This window comes from Candoia aspera, chromosome 6 (assembly GCF_035149785.1).
Source record: "Candoia aspera isolate rCanAsp1 chromosome 6, rCanAsp1.hap2, whole genome shotgun sequence".
Lineage (NCBI taxonomy): Eukaryota > Metazoa > Chordata > Lepidosauria > Squamata > Boidae > Candoia > Candoia aspera.
Genome location: NC_086158.1, coordinates 97,370,589 through 97,392,471, shown reverse-complemented (window position 1 = coordinate 97,392,471; position 21,883 = coordinate 97,370,589). Strand labels below are relative to the sequence as shown.

Here is a 21,883-nt window from a genome sequence, read left to right as displayed (position 1 = left end):
TTTACGCAATTTATCTCCTGTTCATGGAGAACTGCAAAATTATATTCGGTATTGTTTTTCTTACAAAACTGGGGTGTGCTTGGGAAATAAGGCATTAACAATGACAAAGAAAAGCTTCCAGCAAGTCAGTCTTAACTCCTGGTGAGTATATGGGGTTGTCTGGGAGTAGTTTACCACTGCTCCGTTCCAGTTTTTTTGAATGCCCAGGTAATCTGCAGCCTCCTGGAGGCCACCCATCAGGGCAGTAATCCTGCTTAGCGCCACAATGGCAAGTAGCCGTTTTGGGCTGTGATAATTTCACGGCGGTGGGCATTACCTTGCAAAGGGTGTGTGTGTGACATGGCTCTTGCTGCCTATGGCTCTCCTTTGTGTTGGTATACCTTTCTTTGCACAAGCTTATTAGTAAAGGGTAGTGCTGAGAGTCACTACTCACAAATGTAGTTTTCTTCAATAGAGAAAAGGTCTTTGAATTGCTCTAGGAGGCTAAGAGCTACAAGAGAAGGGAAATCTATAGGATCAGATATAAAAACGAGAACAAACAGTAGCAGGAAGTTAAGGAAGGGCCAGGCGGTTTCAACCCATCCTGAAATAACTTTACATAGAACTACTGTATACACTCTGCTTTGAAAGCGACATAGAAAGGGATCCCACGTCAAACTTTTGTTCTTAAAACATGCACTCCAACATTTAGATCGTTTATTACTAAGGACTGTTGAAAATGACTGGAACACAGATGTCTTCAGCTCAATGCCCAGAAAATTATCCACTGAAGAACACTACAAGCTGCTGTGAGCGTTGCAATGAAAGAAGCCATCCTTTTAAAGTAGCATCCTGTGTGCACAGCCCGGGCTCCTGAGTTCCACTGTTACTGCACCGTCCCTCTCCCTTGCTCTGATGAGGAATTAACTACCTACCTTGGATGTTGATTATTTGCGGTGTGCTAAGGCCATAGGTAGCTTTTAAAAATGTCCGTGTTACAAGCAGAAGCTAGTTTCAGCACACACGTTTTATTACAGTCATATCCAGCAATGGTCTCAGCACATAAGCTGAGCAAAAGTGAACATGCTATGGAGACAAGATCTTCATCTTTGCAGACAAAGCAGAACTTTCTGCCACCTGTCGCTCCGGAGGATGGGGCGCGCTCAAGAACCGGGCCGTCGCAGGGAGATTCGGTGCGTGGGGGGGCTCCTCTCTGGACTGGAATGAAGGGGTTCAAGTCTGGTTGCGCTACGCAGGGGGAGGCTCAGTTCTCCCGTCCGCTCAAAGGGACTGCCGCTGCACGGAGCCCTTCATGTGCTCCCAATTGTTATAGAGAGCATAGAGACTTGTGAGCATGAGTCCTGCAACGCCACCTCTCGCGATCCCACGTAATCCGCCTGCGGGGAAATAAAGCAGCAGTAAATATGGAGAGATCAGCCAGAACCGCCAGCGTTCAGATGCTGGGGCCTTCACTCAAGAAAGGTGCGCAGACACATCGACAAAGACTGCACAAGAAGCTCGTGGGTGAGCAAACTTAGGAGTCCACTCGCAAGGTGCATACCTTCCCAGGAAGCATAGAAGCTGCTACTTGCTCTTGTTAACGCCCTTCCTCCCGCCACTCTCCGGGGGAAAAAACAGGGCTGGTCTTCTGAAGCCTCCTCTTAAACTTCTCTCTCCCAAATCAGCTGAGAGATTCGTGATGATGAAGCTGAAGTGGTGATCAGACTCCACCCAGAAAAAACCTAATGTTTTTTTATTTATTTGTTTAGTTACTAAATTTACACGCCGCCCATCTCACTGTATAAATGACTCTAGGCTTACAAGTAAAACAGAGAATAGAAAAATCTTACAAAAAATAGAAAATTAAAGTTAAATTTACAATGCTAACTTTGAAAAATCTAATGTTAGTACTTAGCTATACTAGAAAAGCACTAGAGTTTGTCTTTGGGAGGGTCCACATGAGTTCAGTAGCTTATTCCCAGTTAGTGGATGGCGGTCTGCACATTATGCATCATTAAAATATGATTATCTTAATCAACTAAAGTATGTATTTGTTTATTTTCTATCACGCCTTGATTGTTTTTATAAATCACTCAAGGCAGCAAACAGGGTTGGGCTGAGAGAGAGGGACTGGCCCAGGTCACCCAGCCGGCTTTCGTGCCTCAGGCGGGACTAGAACTCTCAGTCACCTGGTTTCTAGCCCAGCACCTTAACCAGTAGACCACACTGGCTCCCTAAATAACTAAATATCTAAATAACTAAATAGTATCTTGTAACTTGCCACAAACCTATAAAATACGTGCTGGTGGTGGGGATTCCCGCACATAGAACAGCATTGTTATAGTAAAGAGTAAGAGCAATTCATGTCAGGACCTACAGCAGATATATCAAGGTCACTTTGAAGCAGGAAGAGGTGGGGAATACATCGCCTGTTTTGATATCACACCTGATTAAAAAATTTGCCCAGTGGGGAGAGTTAGAACCTGAAGGGAGTTTGGAATAAGGTGCTTTCCAGAAGAAAGCAGTATTACTTGAAGCGATCGAACTGCTGCGAGTCAATGTCAGAAAGAACAGCCCTTTCTACAGCACAAAACTCCTCTCTTGCCGCTTCTCAGTATCCTGAAACCTACACTAGGCACTAATCCAGAGTCACGATTTTTATACGAAGCCTGGCTGGCCCTTAGAACCCGTGTCTGACTTGAAACACCCACATTAAAAGTATCTAATTTGGGCAAAGTAACGGAGTGCGTGGGTGGGAAATTTCCAGACTGCACTCGTAACTCTACCCTTTTTTTCAGTTCTGTGCGCCGAGTGATAGGCTTAAGCAGTTCTCCACCCCTGCAATCAATGTTCTGGGTGGGCCAGATAGCAGGGCAGCTGCCGTCAGCCTCACACAGCAAGGGTTCGTCATCGCCTCCCTCTCACACCCACACAAGCTTGTTAAAAATGGCTCCTCCCAGTGAGACGGCAATGCCTGAAAACAGAATTGTCCCTCCCAGCCAGCAAGGTCTCTCCTGGACACAGCCAAGCAGAATCCCGCTGCTGACTTGTGCATAAGGGGGAGAGAGACGACCCCAGGATGGGTTACACTGCCTGGGGTTTGTTCTCTCTGTGAGAATGCGTGACTACTAATGAGCCCGGGTGTAAATATCTATCTTGCTGCAGCTGCTACCCAAATCAGAAGATCTTGAAAGCTACAAAGCCATACCTGTCTGCGTTCCACAGGAGTCAGAGTATAATCGTCTGAATGTGTCACGACTATCAGTTTTTCTATCTCTTGGGGAAGGGCAGGGGCCCACTACAGAAAAAGGGATTGGCAAGCCACGCCTGTTTATACAGATGCTATGGGGAAAAGAGATGATGATACAGAGTGTCAACTGATGAAATGCGCAGAAGCTTTCACCTTCCTCACTGCGGGCCTCAAATCCAAGCCACGGAGAAGCTGCGTGACGCAACTTATACAGGGCAAATCACACACAATCTGAACAGGATCCCTCTCCTGTGGAAAAGGGATCAGTTAGTATGCACTGGGCTGCCCAGCTCCAACTGATGGGTGATTTGGAGGCTGGCATCTTGCTTCCCCCTTTAAAAGAAAAAGGCTGAGAAATAAAATGAGGAGGGGCATGGAGTCTGATCTGCACTGGCAAAGGGAACATCCTGGGGACCCAGAATCCAGGGGGGTGAGATGTCTTGATGTCACTAATGTGGCAGCGGCCAAAGGATGCCCTGGAACCACCCTTGGTATCCCACACAGACAAACACTCGGGCCCTAATATTCTTGTGGTCTTCCCACGACCATGATTTAGAGTGCAAACCAGTTAGGGCCACTAGCATCCAAAGGCTCACATTCTGAAATGCCCAGAGTGCCCTGCTGCTTGCAGACTCGATCCTAAAGTGCCCCTTAAGCATAAGCCAACTGCGATAAACTAAGTCTGCATTTGACAAGCTTTGCAAAACATGCTTCAAGAACAAGAAATAAAAAACAACATGACTCCAGGAATAAAGTGTTAACACGTCCTAACATCTGCACAGTACTAATTCCCAGAGTGATTTATTGCCTGGGATTTTGCAAACCTAACTCTATTTCAGGGGCACCTTTTCCTGAGGCACATTTAAGCTTACACTGTTACCAATTCAAACTTCTAAACAAGAAGTAATGTGAATACAGAACTGCTTTGAATAAATGGGCTAATGGGGGAAAGGGGGAGCTCTTACTCCAGACTACCTGTTAAACATAGAAGTATGTCACGCATATCACTCTGTGTTGTTCGCCTTATGACCCTATCACAAAAAGTATGCATTTTGCACTGTTTTATGCCACTACACAAATGATATCTATTGCCTCTTATTTCAAGGGGTATGTCCAGAGGGAAATTGGATCTGTTGCATCCAATGTCCACTGAATGAAGTTAGGTTAAATTGAGCTTTTACTGGACTGGGAGCTGAGCTGCTGAGCTTGCCGATCGGAAGGTCGGCGGTTCGAATCCGCGTGACGGGGTGAGCTCCCGTTGCTAGTCCCAGCTCCTGCCAACCGAGCAGTTCGAAAACATGCAAATGTGAGTAGATTAATAGGTACCGCTTCAGTGGGCAGGTAACGGCGTTCCGTGTAGTCATGCCAGCCACATGACCACGGAGGAAGTGTCTACGGACAAATGCCGGCTCTTCGGCTTTGAAACGGAGATGAGCACCGCCCCCTAGAGTCGGACACGACTGGACTTAATGTCAAGGGAAACCTTTACCTTTACCTAGCTTACTGAGGCCGACTGTGAAACAGCTCTAGATGTATTAAAATGAGCCAAAAGCGAACGTATTTTCTCCTTTTTATAGATTATATTATTCTGGTATTTAATGTTTATGATACTTTGTTTTGAACAACATATTAAATTACAGGTTCCAGACACGACGGCAATGTTTTACCCAATGAACATTGCTAGGACAAGAAATGCTGCCAGTATTGCGTGTCACTCTGAGGACATGTGAAATAAAGCTGCCTTTTAAGATCACGAAGAGAAGCCCTTAATCATAACTTATCTTTAAGCAAATAGAACAAACAGCTTTATTGCACTCAATAATGTCTGACTAAGACTGAACTGAGGAGTGAGCTATTAAAGCTGTACTAGGCAGAAGTTCAGGCAGATAAAACGATGGATCAACTTTTTCCTACAGCCTTCAAATAACATCCAGTTTCTTTTGCTTTTCTATTTTGTTTTTCTTCGCCCTCTTCCTGTGAGGTGCCTGCTGGGAAACCTTTACTGGGCAGCCAGCAGATTCAAAGGAAAGTTGGATTTTAGCCGCCTGTTGTTATAATGACAAGGACTCCTTATCAATAACTACAGAAAGAATTAAGAAAAATGCCCTGTGCAGTCAGTACTTTTGATCCAGCTGTTCTTCTCAAAACCAATACGAACCAGAATCATTTTCTACCATACCTGTACTTTTATACAACATCCCTGTCATGGTCCCAGCAGCAACTGTGTTCAGATCGTCTTCTGCACCTCGTGTTTTTTCAATGACAACGCCAAACGCACTATACAGCAGCGCTGGAATGAAATTAAAATGCCCGTCAAATAAGCATGACATAGCAATGGAACTGTGATTTCAGCTTCAACGCTTTTTTTTTTTTTTTTCCTTAAGGCTGGCTTGGAAAAAGACATTTCTAGCCTGGGGAGTCAAACATTTCCTATCCTTGTCATAGAACTCATGAATACAGACTGATTAGCAATTGTTGTGGATTTGTAAGACCAGACAACTGATTAGGATTTCAGCTTAATTGATCTGAGGCCCCAACTTAAGCTGTAGGAATGGCTGCTGTTTTCACATTTGATCAGCCACGCTGTTCCTACATGCTTAGCATCATCACCACCAGCAGCAAAATACAACAATGGATAACTCAGTTTAAACTATTGCACACTGGATTTAGGAGAAAGCAAGCACAGGATTACATAATCACAAAAGGGAACGACGGACGTGTCTTTCTTAAGCAACAATGTGTCATGCAAAATGTTTTTTTTGAAACTGAGATTATATTTAAAAGTTGTTTACATATCTCCACCCCCGGAAAGCAAAAATATCCCTGCCATCCCAAAGATCTTGGGTATGCCTCAAGTAGTACTCAGAATCCCTATCACTGGCTTGTAAACAGTTATTATTCATCTTTCTCTATTTTTAATAGCAGCAGACAATTCAGTTATATTAGATAAGGGTTTCTCAACCAGGGTTCCACGGAGCCCTTGGGTTCCACGAGAGGTCACTAGGGGTTCCCTAGGAGATCACAATTTATTTAAAAAATTATTTCAAATTTGGGCAACTTCACATTAAAGAGTTAAGTTTCATTCTTTATTTTTAGTTTAAGAACACTGTTAATGCATATCTACAGGCCTACACATGAAACAAATATAACAATTTTGTAACTTCCAGCCTATCTTTGAGCCTGAATGTGCAGGGGTTCCCCGAGGCCTGAAGAATATTTCAAGGGTTTCTCCAGGGTCAAAAGGTTAAGGAAGGCTGTACTAGATTTAAAAAAAATCACAAGTTGTGCTTGACCCTAGAGGTGGTGCTACAGTGGTGGTCCCCCACCCAAGTAGTAGCCAGATCTGACCCTGTTCAGTTTTGCCAAGGCAGCCATGATCAGCTAGGTGCTGCCATCTGCTGACACCAGTGAACCCTTCCTACATTTGCCCTGCAATTCACATTAAGACTTCAAGATACACACATGTACACAAACCCCCATCTAATTACAGAAACCAGAAGAGCTGTCTCTTCTTAGCTTTCACATCTTAAACAAAACTAAAATATTTATCAAGCTAATGAGATGGTAAGGACTGATCTGGGGATTTGTAGCTTCAGGTTAGCTTGAGTGAGTCATAAAGACTCTCTCCAGCAATTCTATAAGTCCAGTGAATCTATAGTATTTGCACAAGAACAGGTCAGGGTAAAAAGATCAGGAACACAGAGAAATATTACACAAGATGACAAACACAGCTGTGAAGCATCTGTTAATGTATCACCTCCATGATTGGAATCTTGAACCCAGTCATCTTTCAGCCCAAGTGTTTTCCAGGGTTACAATCTAGAACTGCTCTGCAGATAGGGTAAAGCGGGGGTCTAAACCTTCAATGAGCAGCATAATAATAAACAGTTTCAATCCATAATTTTGGACTGGAAGCACTCTACGCCATTCAGTTGGTAAGTAGTCCTGGACCCTGTCATGCAGTGCAGCTGGTTCTCAAAACTTCCACCTCTTTTAAGGTTCTAGATTTTTTGAGAAGTGGAGTTGTGTCAATTTAGTTTGTGAAACATGCTTACTTACCTAAAGATCCAAGAGTGTTGGCCCATAACGCACCTTGCCGTGTCACCATATTTAAAATCCTTCAAGAAAGTAAGAAGAGGGATGCTTTCTATGACGCCCAAATAATAAGCCAATCAATTTAACATCTTCTGCCAATGCTTTCTCTTACATAACTTGTTTTACATTAGGAAATGACTAAAGGATGAGCAAACCCTTGCCACGAAGAGGAACTGCACGCTACACAAATATTTTCATGCAATTTTTCTATGTAATACCTGTCAGAGATGGATTAGTAATGGAGTAAAAGTGAATGTACTGTCAACACGTTTATTTATTTTCTATCCCACCTTTATTATTTTTATAAATAACTAGCCAACTTTAAGGCAGTTGGCATTGTCAGGTAAAATTTTAAATTACAGGGCAATGCATACATACCGTAGAGCAGAGTTTCTCACCCTGGGCACCTTAAGATGTGTGGACCTCAGCGCCCAGAATTCTGGGAGTTGAAGTCCACACACCTTAAAGTTGCCAAGGTTGAGAAACACTGCCCTAGAGATTTAATTTAAAATACACAGTGATTGTAAATTTGCTACATTTTTAAGCTCTAGAAAACAAAGCCAAACCGTATGAATTCAAGTGTCCTAACAGACATTAGCACCTTCGCTTTATAACTCAAAGGCACATATGCTGTACCAGAGAAACATCTGTGTATGCTTCCAGACTAGCACTGACCAGGATGTGTCTTGCTCAGCGCACTCTCAGCGAAGCACAGCACTGCCCACACTGTGTCTATGTCTCCAGAACAGAGACAGCGACCGGCAGCTGCTGAAACAGTACTTTTATCTTCCAGTAGTGTAACACTATCAAAGACATGGGAGTGACTCAGACAGCTGACTACCACTGGAAAGTAGGCACAAAGAAGAGGGTGCATGCACAAGTTTTCTTTGGGATATGAAGCAAGTCTTCCCTCACAGAAAAACGTTCTGCCTTGTGTTGGAGCCTCAAGCGGATTAAACCAAGAGGCCCTTTCCGTAGTACAAGTCTTGAAGACAGACCCAGCCTGTTATTTCAAGTTCACATGCTACCAGTACCATTTTAACTGATCTGCACGTATAGACAGCCACAGTTTGCCGAAAACAACAAGCTAAAGTCAATATGGCAGATAAGCAAAGTGATTGTGTCTTGTTTGGCAAATCCCCTGCTTTTTCAGTTAATCTCCCACTGCAGTGGACCGGTTAGAAGCCCAAAAATAAAGCAGGGACAAAGGCAGGAAATAACAATTAACTTTTTTGTGGTTTATTTTTGTGTCCCAGCCAAGCCTCAAACCACTAACCCTCACCTGGGGAAGAACAACTGAGAATGGTCTTTTACTGTAATCAGGAAATGAGCAAAAGGCATGGATAAGATTGGTCCACTGCTTTAAAACAAATAAGAGCTTGTTTTCCACCTTCATGCTCACATCACTAGAACTGAAAACTCAAACAAAAACCGTTAGGGCTTAGCATGAAATGAGCAGGAATGAAGTCCATGTATTTCTAGGCTAGGAAAACGAGCCTTCGAAGAAATATGTTCTGAACTTTCTATACGCCCACGGGGCAGCAAATTAATACCACACACAAAGGGTTAGATACATAGATATAGGAATACTTCACCAAACTAGGGAGCCTGCTTGTGCAAATGGTTTCTTCTTGACTTAAGGCAGGATTTCACAAAAGTTATGATGCCATGATTCCCTACCTCCCCCCAAAATGATGATGCTGATGGTGATGAGAATAGTGAGCAAGCACACTGGGTTTTTTACTAGCAGCTCCCCAAAGTGGTGAGCTTGGTGCTACGCTCTCTCCTTGGCTCTATGGGACACCCCTGCCTGAATCTGTGCTTCCCCTCCTCGCTGGGTGTGCACCATGAACTAGATCCCTCCTGCCTCCTCCAAGAGGAGGTGCTCTGCAGACGCTGCACTCTCTACCTGCCTGCCTCTCAATCCTTCCGGCCCCCCAGAAATCTGCAGTCCTCCACAAATTTTCTCACAAAGCAACACTGCAGGAAATGACCTTCACTCTGTCTTCCTAGAAGTACACCAAGACTAACTGAACTTTGGTGCCCTCTGGTGCTTCAAATGATTTCTTTCTTATTTGGCCTTTTTTTAGTAAAAATGACCTCCAGAAGCATCTAATTATCAGTCACACATTTTTCCACTCATGTGAGCAGGAAGTGCAAAGAAGCAAGATCTACAGCCAATTTAAATGCAACTGCCATTCCAAAATAAACCAAGAACAATGATGCAATTATATGACACCATTCTGATTTCACTTGGGATCCACCTCGGTCCTCTTTTTTTTGTTTAAGGAAAGCTCAACGTTTAACCCCAGGAAGCCTCCACACAGAGCAAATAAAATAAAAATTTGAAAAGGAAGCTGAAAAACATGCCAGCATCAAAAAGGCCGATGTGCAGAGCATGGCTGGAGAGTGCTTTATTATTTCAACTGCTAGCAAAGAAAGAAAACATCTAGGCAGCAAAGGGATTATCAATACTTAGACATCATCTGGTAAGGTTGCAAGAGAAGTAATGATTAATTTGAACCTTCCATTTCCAGCACCAGCCAAAATCCCCTCACATTAATACAAAGTGTATTTTACAAAAATTAGGTTATTTGCATGTTATATTTACCAGGTTGCCTAATCTGGCTTTTGGAGGCATGACAGAGAGAATAATAGGAACAAAGAAGTCATCCTTTGAGCTCTTTTCTCTCATTTAAGGTGTTTGTTGTTGTTGTTTTTTAAGGGGAATGATGAGATTTTTGTATTTATCAAATAATAAACTCATTCAAACTTAAGACTTCTTAGCAGAAAAGGGAAAAACTGTTTTTGGGAACAGGGTAATTCATATTTGGCCTATACCCATGCCTCTTTTACCATACAGCTACAGGAACCTTATTGCCTCAACATTCTGGACCCCACTGACACATCCAGCAAACTGGAACGGAGATTAAGCAAATGTGTCATATCCATATTGGCTGCACATGAAGAGTTCTGAATTCTCAAAGCAGAGAAGAAAGTAAACGGCCTTTAACAAAATCAAGTACTTACTGTACATTCCTAGGTTTGGACCAAGCCATGTTTTGTGTCTCCTTCAAACCTAGTCTCAGCCCATTTAACGCACCAAAAGCAGCTCCTATTCAGATAAATCAGAACAGAACAATTTATGTACAGAAGATGCGTAATCTCATGCTTATATCTGAGCCAATGAATTGCTCTCCAACATTGCTATGACCTTGATGCTTTTATTAGTCACTTTATAGAAATAGAAAGCATGGCAATTTTATAGACAATGTAACTGAGGCCCCAACCTTTCTTGGCTTCGCTCCTCCTCTCTCTGAATTTTTTTGTTCTTGTTTCTCTCCCTACCATGACCCAAAGCACTTTACTATTCTCAACCAGGGGTGAATAAAAGTAAATATTGTATCTTACAATGAGTCCCTAAAATATAATAAAGTATGCTGAATTATTGTGGAGCGGTAAAAAAAAAAAAAACCTCTCCAAGCAATCTTCAACAGTCTGTATATTGCTTACAGAACCAATAAAACCAAATGAACAAAATGTAAATATTTGTTTATTTAAAAAACTGAGTTGTATACAATATATATAATATACTAGAGATTTTTAAACTGTGGGTAGGAACATACTGAGATATTGCAAGGAAATGGGAGGGGGAGATTTCTTTTAAAACCTGACCAAGTTTGTGCATGCAAAGTGGGAGTTGCAGAACCACAACATCCAAGAATCAGACAGAGGTTGTGACAGATTAAAACTGAATTATTAAAGGTGGTATATTTATTTCTTGTCCAATTCTATCTCAAACTGCTACTGTCTGTCTCCAAAACGGTGATGACACAAGTCACAAGGCAGTACTTGCATCTTCCAATGACATAACAGGGTTGAACATGGCACCATTTAAGGCAGCTGCCTTGGTGCTGGACCTGAGCATCAAACAACAGAATTAAAATTGCAGGAAAACATTTCACTATGTCTTCTGAGCACCGAACACCTTGGAGAGCATATCACTACTCTACAAGTGTATTAAGTTTGGTTGTGTGATTTTAATCTGCCCACAGCAAGAGTACAAAGGCTAACAAAGGGAGAAAAAAGAAGACTGGGTGCTTTTTGCTACATGTTAATACACTGTCTTCCCCTGAACCTGCCTGTATAATGATCCCAAGTTTGTACTGCTTGTTTTAATCACAGAATACATTCAGTCTCACAAACTGGGGTTTTCAGCATCTGATACACACCAAATATAGCAACTTTATCCGTGCCCCCACCACCTCGCAAAAGAGAATTTTGAAGAACTGGCTGCTTTGTTGTTTACATACATTCTACTGAAGAGAAACATCAGTCCAGCATCATGGTATCAATGAAGAACGATGGCCTACCTGTAATACAACACCCTCCAATGGTGAAGAACGCCAGCTCAAACCTGCCCCTGGTTTTACTAGCTCCAGTGGGTAAAATGAATTCATCCGTGTCCTGAAACAGAAACACCTCTTTTCATTTATATTTGCATACAAACTCCTTGGTTTCACAAAAAATGCACAAGATACTCATTTCATTATAGTGTTTATGGGAAACTGTTAATTGTCCGTGCACACAGTAAAGAAAAAAAAATAGAAGGGGAAAGTGAGAACCTACTCATTTTACTCCTGAATGTTCAGATAAAGAGCTACCAGTGAGCCCTACAAAAGGGAACTATTGTTTGTGTATAGTACAAATAAATGTTAGTTAACTTAATTATCCAGCATCAAGTGGGAACCTATAATACTTCCTCAATCCAGTATTAGTTCGCTACCAACATGGCTGATGGAATAAGCTGTACCAACACTCTTGCATAGCACTCCCTGCTTCAGAGATTAAAGCCAACCCATGCCTCTGTGTGCTTTCAGACTAGTGTTGACCAGGAGGTTTTCTACTCAACACGCTCTCAGAAAAGCACAATGCTGTTCAACGCTGGTGTCAGTTGCCTCCAGAACGGAGAAAATGACAGACAGCTAAAACAGGCAGTACCTTTATCTCCCAGCAGTGTAACACTGTCAAAGACACAGTTCTGACACAGACAGCTGACCACCACTGGAATTTAGGAACAAAATATATTCAGATTCACCAGCTCTGAGATTAGGGCCAGTTCTACAGATGGGAAGGCCTGGAAAAACCCACAGAAAAAAATAAGAAAAAAACAACAACTGAGTTTTTCCCCCTGAGGTTTTTTTTCCTTTGAAAAATTGGAAAAATAAAGATGGATTATGAAATAGTTTCTAATATTTTCTTTTTAAACGATATGAAGCTTGGAAAAAACCCGATAGTTCTTCAAATTCAAAAAGTGGAACTAGCTAGGTACCTTTTCATTTGGCAACTGGGGGGAGAAAGGTGTAACCCACCCCAAATAGAATGGAAATAAATTCGTACCGTAACAGCCTATGTTACACAAGTTTACGTGACATATTTAAATCCTAAGGTAGCGTTCTTCACAAGAAAGTGATTCGTTTGTTTCTTACTTGACTTCATTTTTACACATTCCCAAAAACTTTGTGGGAGAAATGTGTTTTCAACTGCAGTCAGCCAAATGTTTCCAAGAAGTCCTCCAGAGGATAAAAACATTTCCTGACCACAAGCAACTGTGCTCACCTGATTGCTAAGTCTTTATGTGTATCACATTTAGTTCCCTATTTTAATTTTATTCAAAACCACTACTTTAAGTATTTAACATACACCATCACAAACTCAATGCATTTTTGAAAGGAATAATTTAATCATGTACAACTACACATTAATACACATGGAGCAAACAAGCACATCTCACCTGTATAAGATATCTAGGGTCCACATTTAAATATGGGGACAAGGGATTCATTCCAGTCACTGAAAGGAAAAAAAAAGACTTCAGGTTTGAAAGTATGCCAGTTAAAGAGCTAACATTAAAAAGAATTCAAACAAGGAGGGCTACCTCTCATATGTACATTGAGTTTCTAAGCCTGCTTTAATTTAAATCAGGTGTGAGGGAGAGGAAGGATCAGGTCAGATTCAAAAAATCTGCAAATAGATGTTTTAATAAGAATGTACAGATGTCAGTGACCAGCTGTCAGTTCAAGAGAACTAACATTTGAATTTGTAGGCGTGTGTGTGCGTGCGTGCATAGCATGAGGTTTTTACGTGGCAGTTGCTGGTTTCTACTATCTGTCCCTGATGTCAGGCTTCATCTACTCAAACTTGAAGGCTAGCAAGCACAGATTCAGGGACATAGCTATTTGATAAGCTAGTTTTAGGATAATTAATGTCCTTTCTGATATCTAGTATCTGAAATAAAACTAGCCAAGGCTGGGCAAAACGTCCTAGGTCACCTACAAATTATGTTTGGAAATTCAATCTGCTTTTGAAGCCAGTATGAAACCTCATTCTAAAGCTTAAAGAGAACGTAATACTCAAACACAACATTCAGTTTTCATAATTACGCTAACGCTAGCCTTGCTATGGAGGTTGGATGCATTATATCAAGCAAGAACAACATGGGAAGGGTACAGGTTTCAAGCAAGCTGGTCCACACCATGTGTGCTCTGGATATGTTCAAACAGAATTAGGACCAGCCTAACCGATAAATAAAATCAATCAATCAATCAATCAATCAATCAAGGCTGGGGATTTGGGGACTTCTATTTCAATGCAGGTCCAGCAGGCAGCAGCAGCTGGCTGACATGCCTGGAAATAAGCAGGCCTGGCTGAGAGACCACCAGGAAATCTCCAAGGGCCACTGCAGTGTTTCTCAACCGTGGCAACTTTAAGATATGTGGACTTCAACTCCCAGAATTCCCCAGCCAGCACATCTTAAACTTGCCACGGCCGAGGAACACTGGGAAAGAGGCTGGCCTGAGAGCCGGAAAACGTCCTGGAAAAAGGCAGCGGCGTGCTGCTTCCAGAAAAGCTTCGGTCCGAGGGAGACTTTCCCCAAGTTGATTCAAGCAAGAGGCGCGCGGGACGGCGCTCTGCTCTCGCCCATGCCCGGCCGTCCCCAGGCGGGCGGGGACGCCGGCCGCCCTCCGTGCTCGAGGCAGGAGCGACGAGCCCCGAGCCCCTCGAGGGCCTCCCTCCGGCCGCCTGGCCCCGGGGCGCCTCCTTCCGGCGCCGGTGAGCCTATCAGGGAGGATTCGCCGCTCCTTCCCTTACAGCGAAGCACGAGCGGGCTCCCTCGGAGTTGGGCGGCTGCGGCGTTCGAAACGAGGACAGCCCGACCGAAGGACCGGCTCCTTTCCGCCCCGGTGCCTCCCCCGGTCCTCGGGCCGCGTCCCCGCGGGGCCCAGGGCGCGGAAGGCGGCCCCGCCGGAGCGGAAGCGGCCCGCGCTCTTCGCGGAGCCAGCCGGGTGGCGCAGGCCGGCACTTACGAGGGACCCCGGCCAGGTCGGCGTGGGAATAGCCTGTCCCGGCGACTCCTCCGGCGCCAAAGAGGCCCGCGAACCCGGAGCCCTTCGTGTTCCCGGCGCCCCCCTCCATGCTGGCGGCGACGACGACGACGCCGGGCCGCGTCCGCCCTTGCTTTTCCTCAGCGCAGCGCCTCGTTGTGCCCGGCGCCGCCCCTTCCGGCCTGGACCGGAAGCTCCTCTCCGGGGACGACCTTTACGCCAGAGCGAGGCCGGAGCTCCGTCCAGCGGCGCGCGCGTTGGCTGCGTCATCCGCCCGCGACGCATGCGTGTCTCTCTCCCCCTCATTCTCTCTTCCCCCTCCCTCCCTCTCTCTTTCTCTCTACCTCCTTGCGCCGCTTTACGACTCTCGCTTTCCGGCTCGGCGGGGAAACGAGGAAGAGGAGGAGGAGGACGGCGGAGCGGCCGCTTGGCCCGGCAGGAGGATGCGGCGGCGCGTCCCCTTCTCCCGGGGGTGAGGTGGGGCGCCCCCAGCATGAGCGCGGGGCCCGAGTGTGAACCCCCCGGGAAAAGGGTTCGCTTGGGCCGCTTCTTTGCCGCCGCCGCCAGCAGCAGCAGCAGCAGCAGCAGCAGCAGCTCCGGGGGGAGGCCGGCGTCCTCCTCCGCGAAGGTGGTCCCGCCGCCCCCGCCGCCTCCCCTCCGCAGGGAGGAAGGGCCCGGACCCGGCGGCCCCGCAGCCACCGTGGGGAACAAAGGTGGGCGCCCGGCGGACCCCGCCTCGATCCAGCCTGGGGGCGGGCGCGGGGACCACCAGGAGACCCCTTCCTGACGCCGGGCGGCCTCCATCCTCTCGCTTCCCCCTGTGACACTGGGGGGCCGGAAAGGCGCCAGCGCCCCCCCCCCCCCCCCCCCGTAGTCCTTGCTGGAATTTGGAAATGCCGTTGGCAGCCCGACGTTGCGCTTCCCCCTGTGGAGTTCTGCGGGCCGCGCTTGTTCCCTTTTATTCGATTCCGCTTCTCGATAGCCCGCTGAATTCGGCTTTCGAGAGGCTCGGCTTCAGGTGGACCCACCTCCTAAAGTTGCCGTCCGGGCTGTGTGTACTGAACTAGCTTTGGACCGGAATAGCGACGCCGACTGTGGGAAGCGACACGTGTGCCTACTTGGACATGCAGCTAATCCCAGTACCTTCGGCACATTTCCCCAGTAGCTTCTTGCCAATTAAATACCGGAGTAAACTTATGTGTTAATATAGTTCTATTTTAAGGTTGCTAAGTTCGGGTCCAACCTTTCCAATTCCACTAAAACTATCAAATGTTCCCTTCCAGTTTACAAACAGAAGAGGATTACCTCTTGGATGGAGAACAAAGGACCCAAAACTGTAGAATCTGAAAGGTAAAAAGAAAAAAGGCATCAACTAATCTTCTTTCTGCTCCGGCCTATAGGAATGGCTACTGCTAGATTATTCTATCAGAACACTAATAACCCTTTGCTGTTATAAGTTGACATTTAGTGAAGTATACTTGTATTAATAGAAATGTCAACAGAAAGGACCAACAGTGTAAGAGGTGACATGCTTAATGGTGCTGATATCAGGCAAAGATTTCTTATTGTGGTCTGCTTCTAAATTTGGAGTAAAGGAAGGGTGTTTACTCACCCTCGGCTTGGCTTGGCAGGGTGGCTTCATGTCCCTTGTCATTTCTGAATTATGAATTACTAGTTGTGATATTTTGTGCATTTTTATGAGACAATAATATACCTTTTGCATTATTTGTGTTGTGTTGTTACTCATGGTGCTTTTAAAGTAAGCTTTTAGAAGCTGTCAATAACCGTATTTTTTTAAAAAAAATCAGAAACGAATCCTGTGCTCAGTTAATTAGAAAAAAGGAATAGCACAGCAAAGCACCGAAATAGTTGAGGAATATGTGATTCTTTAATGATGGGAATTAAGGACAGAATCTAACCTAGAAACTTCAGAATGAAAGTAATGTTCAAATCAAGTTTTTTGAAGCTTCTTCATGTTTTAATTCTGAGATAGGCAACTGGATGCCTTCCAGATGTTTATTTATTTATCATATTTTTATCACCACCCATCTCCCCCACACGGGGGACCCTGGGCGGTTCACAAGAAAACAATTTAAAATTCAATAAAATCATAAATAATATCAATAATCAATAAATATACATTTAAACTATAATGAAATCCAAGTAACGGCAGATCTAATTCCACCCGAAAGGGACGAGACCGTTGGATTCCAACTGCTAGCAGCCTGGCCAATGGCACGAAATTGTGAAGAAATGGCCGTCAGTTTTAACGCACAGTATGTTGTGTTCTCTTTTTACAGCAGGCAAAGCAAAAGAAGCAATATGGAAGCCGAGTCCAAAACGGCATTTGTTAAAAAAGATCGTGTTTTTGAGCATGATGCAAGAAAGGCTGAGGGTCTCTTCGAGCAGGGGTGTTCAAAGTTGTCTGTGGAAATGAGCACTAAGCAGGTGGCCTTTCCTCCAGCTGAGGACATGTGTAGGGATAATAAGCTTTCAGAAGCAGAGACTCTGAAACAAACCCAAACAGGTGAGCACTTGAAAAATGCTAATGTTCATCAGCTATACAAAACTGGTGTTCAGGCTCGTCGGGCTGGTAGCGAAGTTCGGGAAAACTGTACTGCTGGGAAGCTTTCCTCAGGCAGCCCTGTGAAGCCAGCGAATCCAAAACAGGCTTCCAAAGACTGGGATCCTGCAGGGGAAATGACTCTGCAGAGTACACAGCCATTTAAAAACTGCAGCTCTGAGGATTCAATATGCATAAACGTGGAGCCAGACGAGGTGGACGTGGTGCCCGAGAGCCCACTTTCAGATGCAGGGTGTGTCACTCCTTCGTCCGATCTTCGTGGCTTTCAGAACAGGGATCAGAGATGCTTGGGGGGGTCCCCCTCTTTTGAGAAAGAGAGTGAGCCCGAATCACCAATGGATGTGGACAACTCCAGGAACAGTTGCCAGGTTTCAGAGGCTGATGAAGAAATCAGTCCCCTTCTTGAGGACCGTGATGATATTGATGTGTCAGAAGTACCAGACAATTCCACACGGTTCCGAAGGACGGATGCTGACCTGGATTCCAGAAAGCTACAGTTTGCTTCTCGGAAAAGTGAAGGTGCTCGATTTAGTCTCAGCACGGAAGGAGTTGATAATCCCCTGAAAGATCCCGAAATGCACACGGAGGCATCTGGAACCTCACCTCTTCTGTCATCAGAGTGCAGAAGTGCCAAGCACTGTGGCAGGAAGGACTCTAAAATTACTGCCCACTTCACACGGGTTCATAGAGCAGATGAGAAAAGGTATTTTGTTTTTCTGGCTCTAAATTTGTGAATACGGCGAGCAGCTTATGAGTTGTGACAGAGTAAAATGTAAAGTAGATGCAGTTACTTCGGTGTGGCAAAATCGCAGAATGACCTATGACAGGACAAGGTGTGTGGTTTCTGGGATGGTGCAAAACATTCTGAGTTTTTAAAAGGTTATTTTCAGTGTTCCAGGTTTGGAACAAAACACAAAATTTTCTGGATTTTCCCCCAAACTCAGGGCAAAATGAGTGTTTTATTTTTGCCGTAGAGAACAATGGGATCTCAAAGCAGATCCATGCTCTGTGTTTCATCCAAGGGAAATTAGCAAATTCCCATAGAAAACAGTGAAAGCAGTTAAGAAGAAATAACTCTATTTTTATACAGCCTTTTTGCAGAATGTTTTTTAAATCATCCTTATAACCAATCATTGTTGGTTGCACAGCCATGATGATGATGATGATGTTAGTCTTGTATGCTTCCTGACTCTTAACAACTCAGGTGGCTTACAACGATCAAATAAATTGCAGTAAAATCAATAAAACATAAATAAAGATAAAAGATGGCCAACGCAGTGAAGTGAGGGGCCTCACTGTCCCGCACCAAAGGCCAGTGAGACCCTTTGCTTCATCGCTCTGGCCGTCTAGTCTCAACGCAGAAGGAGTTGATAATCCACTGAGCCCACTCTAGTTTGGCCATTTAGAAGACCCAGATCTTCACAGCTCTTCTGAAGTGCAGCAGAGTGCGGACCGTCCAGATCTCGGGGGGAACCTTCATTCCAGCTGGTTAACATAAACTTGCCACTTCTTTTGTGGCCTTAAAAAGAATGAAACAGAAAACTCATGTTTCAATTTTTGATTGTTTCCTATAAAGCGTTCTGAAAAAATATTTCAAATGGGGGTGTATTGCCTGAGTTTAGAGGAAAATCTGTGTGTGTGCCCAAACTTCATAGTATCCTTCTTGATACACTGCCACTGGACTTAAAATGTTATAGTGCTTTATCTCGTATAGTATCCAGATGGCCTTCAGCTCTAAAACTACTCTTTCGCTTGGCCTACCATTCTTTTCTTCTCTGTGCTATTCAGCATGAACATCAGACCATCGGGTGAGGTATTGAGATGTACTGAGCAAGATCACATTCACAGGCTGGTGCCACTTGCCTCTATTTCTTTTTCCATATAATTCAGGCAGGGCAATAGCACTGCTAAATCTTTGTTGGGGCTAATAATATTTTGGAAGAAAACCAATGAGCTGATCCACAGTTCTCACAAAATTATACCAGATGTTGCAATCTGGAAAGGGGATGTTTGCTATCGTTACGGATATTATAATATGGGAAGAGGCGTTTATGCTTTTCTGAGTGGGATAGTTTTTAAGCATCGGACTCACACCAAAATCATTGTTTTGCTATTCAGTAAGGTCTATTCTCTATTCTTGCCCAGTTCATTTAACATGTTAGCTGACAGGTTTTGAGTACTAAATATTTCATCCTTGTTAGTTTGAGTTTTTATTATGGTCCTTTTTATTCCTAGTTGTTTTTGTTTATATAATGAAAGTTTTGTTTTAATTTTCAATGACAGGAATGAACATCGACCAGGAAGGAAGTATTGTAAATATGCCCCTCCCTCACTTCTAACTAATAAAAAGTGGTTTGGGACACCAATTGAAGAGATGCGAAGAATGCCAATCTGTGGGCTTCATCTTCCTCATTTGAGACCATCTGCCAACCATACAGTTACAATCAGAGTATGAAATTTCCTTTACTAGTGAAACTTTTTTCCAAAGTGGTCTGGACAGACACTATTCCATTCTTGATTAAATCTGACACTTTGTAGGTTGTGGAAGTAATTAGAGTGCTACAACCTGACACCCCAAAACTTTGGAACTCAGAAAGAGAAAAAATTGGGAGTGAATGGTATGTTCCGTATAAGCACAGGTATAAATAGGCTTGGTGTTGTTTTCATCTTAAAAGAAAACTTAGGAGACGACTTCTTGACTTCTTGATTTCAGATCTATCATTTTGTTCCCACGCTTCACCATTTGTCTACTCAAGATTTTCTGCCTTTTGATAAGCCATTGGGACTGAAGGTAGAGAAGTAAGGAAGGAAATCTTTTGTTTCGTGTCAGTTGCACTCATCACAAGCAGAATTTTTTTTTAGATTAAAAAAAAACAGGTGTTGTGCTCCAATACATGCGTTGCTAGTCAGTTCTCAGTATTTGTAAGCCAAAACGACGCATTCTCCTTTGGTATTTTCTTACGGCAGTGAAGTCTTGCTACAGCTTCGTTGAGAGGGAGAGACAATAAGACTAAGGGGAGAGTGAAGCTTCTTTGTACTTCGTAGTTCAAATATTCAGGCAGGTTCCCTCCCACAGGGGAAGGGAAGATGTGGAGATGCCGTTTCCTGTAATGAGAATTTGGTGAGATGGGCCATTGTTGGGATGGGAACTGTCCTAACTTAGAGCGAAGAACCACGCCGAGACAGTGAGTTGGTCTCTAGTGTTTATTGAATGCTCTAGTAGACAGAAAATCCTGCCAAACTGACAGCCTGTGGGAAACCCACACTGACACACCCAAAACTCTATGTGGGTCTGCTCTGAGTTTCTTCGAAGGAAGGTTCAAAGCCTCTAAGCTACGCATGTGTTTCCCCCCCTGGATAGGGGCCCCCTCCTGCTCACCATCAGTACTCATGACAGAAACATTGACCTGCTCCTCTTTTTGCCAAAATGGTAGCTGTGGAAGAGGAACATGGGCAAAGGAAAGAACATTGGATGTCAGATAGGAGTGGAGAGTTTTGCTATAGTTTCTGGTGCTGACAGCCACTGCATGTGGAATATCAGCTAATGTTCTGATCTCCATAAAAAGCATACAAGTTGTCCTTGCTTAATGACCATAATTGGGACTGGAATTTCAGTTGCTAAGCAAAACAGTCATTAAGTGAATCCAACCCAATTTTACAACCTTTTTGTGGTGGTCATTAAGTGAATCACCTCAGGCACCAAGCAGACCAAATGTCGTTAAGTGAATCAGATGATTTCCCATTGATTTTGATTGCCAGAAGCTGGCTGGGAAGGTCAAAAATAGTGATCATGTCAGCATGGGACGCTACCAAGCGCCCAAATCATGATCACGTGACAGCAGGGATGCTGGAACAGTCATAAGTGTGAAAACCAGTCATAAGTTGTTTTTTTTCAACACCGTTGTAGGTCCGAACCATCACTAAACAAATGGTTGTTAAGTAAGGACTACCTGTATATGCCATAAGCAATGTCTCTTTCCTGTGATAACGAACATTAGGGTATGTTGCTCAGTTTTTGTCATTCACACATTTGGTGGTAGCTGTTCACCCCCCCAATTCAGTGTCTGAGCTGTTTTGAAAATTTGGTGCTCCAAGCTGGGCTGTGTAGGATCACTCTCACGGTCACCTTCTGATTTGGTGGGGAGATGTGGATTTCATGCCCGCTGGGGGTGAATTGATCAGACTGTGAAATAAGGCTGGTCTTTTCCTTCTTGAAGGGTCCGTACAGATTTAATCCCCACATTGCTTTGAGGTACTTACAGGGCTCCTTTTATGATACAGAGAAGATTTGGAGAAGGATCTGCAACAGATGTCTGAAAGATGGAAGAGTTTGTGCCTTGTGACTCTGAAGTTGAGAGTGTATTCCAGAATATAGTGTTACCGCAGAGAATCTTGTTGAGTAACCCCAAGATGACAGTCTGTGGTTCTGGGCACATGCAATAGGGTCTGGCCCAATCATCATTTGTTTAGGGTTTTCAAGCAAAATCTTGAACCTGACATAGTGGCTAAGTAGTGGGGGGAGCAGTTGCTTCAGCGCATCCTCAGTTGGAACGAACTTGCACTGCATCGTAATTAAAATAACAGTATCAA

General features: G+C 44.2%; 2 protein-coding genes and 2 non-coding genes across 5 annotated transcripts in view; 1 reads left to right on the top strand and 3 right to left on the bottom strand.

Annotated features, from left to right (window-relative positions):
• Positions 1-988: 988 nt before the first annotated feature.
• TIMM23B (translocase of inner mitochondrial membrane 23 homolog B) lies at positions 989-14,868 on the bottom strand. Its single transcript, XM_063307730.1, has 7 exons — positions 14,692-14,868; positions 13,119-13,177; positions 11,698-11,791; positions 10,355-10,439; positions 7,289-7,347; positions 5,409-5,519; positions 989-1,376 (listed from the first exon to the last, which is right to left on the bottom strand). The coding sequence occupies exons 1-7, from the start codon at positions 14,798-14,800 to the stop codon at positions 1,261-1,263; spliced, it is 633 nt and encodes a 210-aa protein (XP_063163800.1). The 5' UTR covers positions 14,801-14,868; the 3' UTR covers positions 989-1,260.
• Positions 7,973-8,172, bottom strand: LOC134500597 (small nucleolar RNA SNORA74). The gene has a single exon (XR_010068270.1). It is a non-coding gene; the product is annotated as a small nucleolar RNA SNORA74 (small nucleolar RNA).
• On the bottom strand, positions 12,190-12,393 carry LOC134500598 (small nucleolar RNA SNORA74). The gene has a single exon (XR_010068271.1). It is a non-coding gene; the product is annotated as a small nucleolar RNA SNORA74 (small nucleolar RNA).
• A 217-nt stretch (positions 14,869-15,085) lies between the features above and the next one.
• Positions 15,086-21,883, top strand: part of PARG (poly(ADP-ribose) glycohydrolase) — a 61,172-nt gene continuing 54,374 nt past the window's right edge. Inside the window, exons 1-4 of one of the 2 annotated variants that reach the window (XM_063307728.1) lie at positions 15,086-15,422; positions 15,993-16,059; positions 17,010-17,996; positions 19,577-19,742. In XM_063307728.1, coding sequence (XP_063163798.1) covers positions 15,203-15,422; positions 15,993-16,059; positions 17,010-17,996; positions 19,577-19,742 — 1,440 coding nt within the window. In that variant the 5' untranslated portion in view covers positions 15,086-15,202. Of the gene's footprint in view, positions 15,423-15,992; positions 16,060-17,009; positions 17,997-19,576; positions 19,743-21,883 lie in introns of those variants that run through there. The other variant, XM_063307729.1, reaches the window with a different exon arrangement.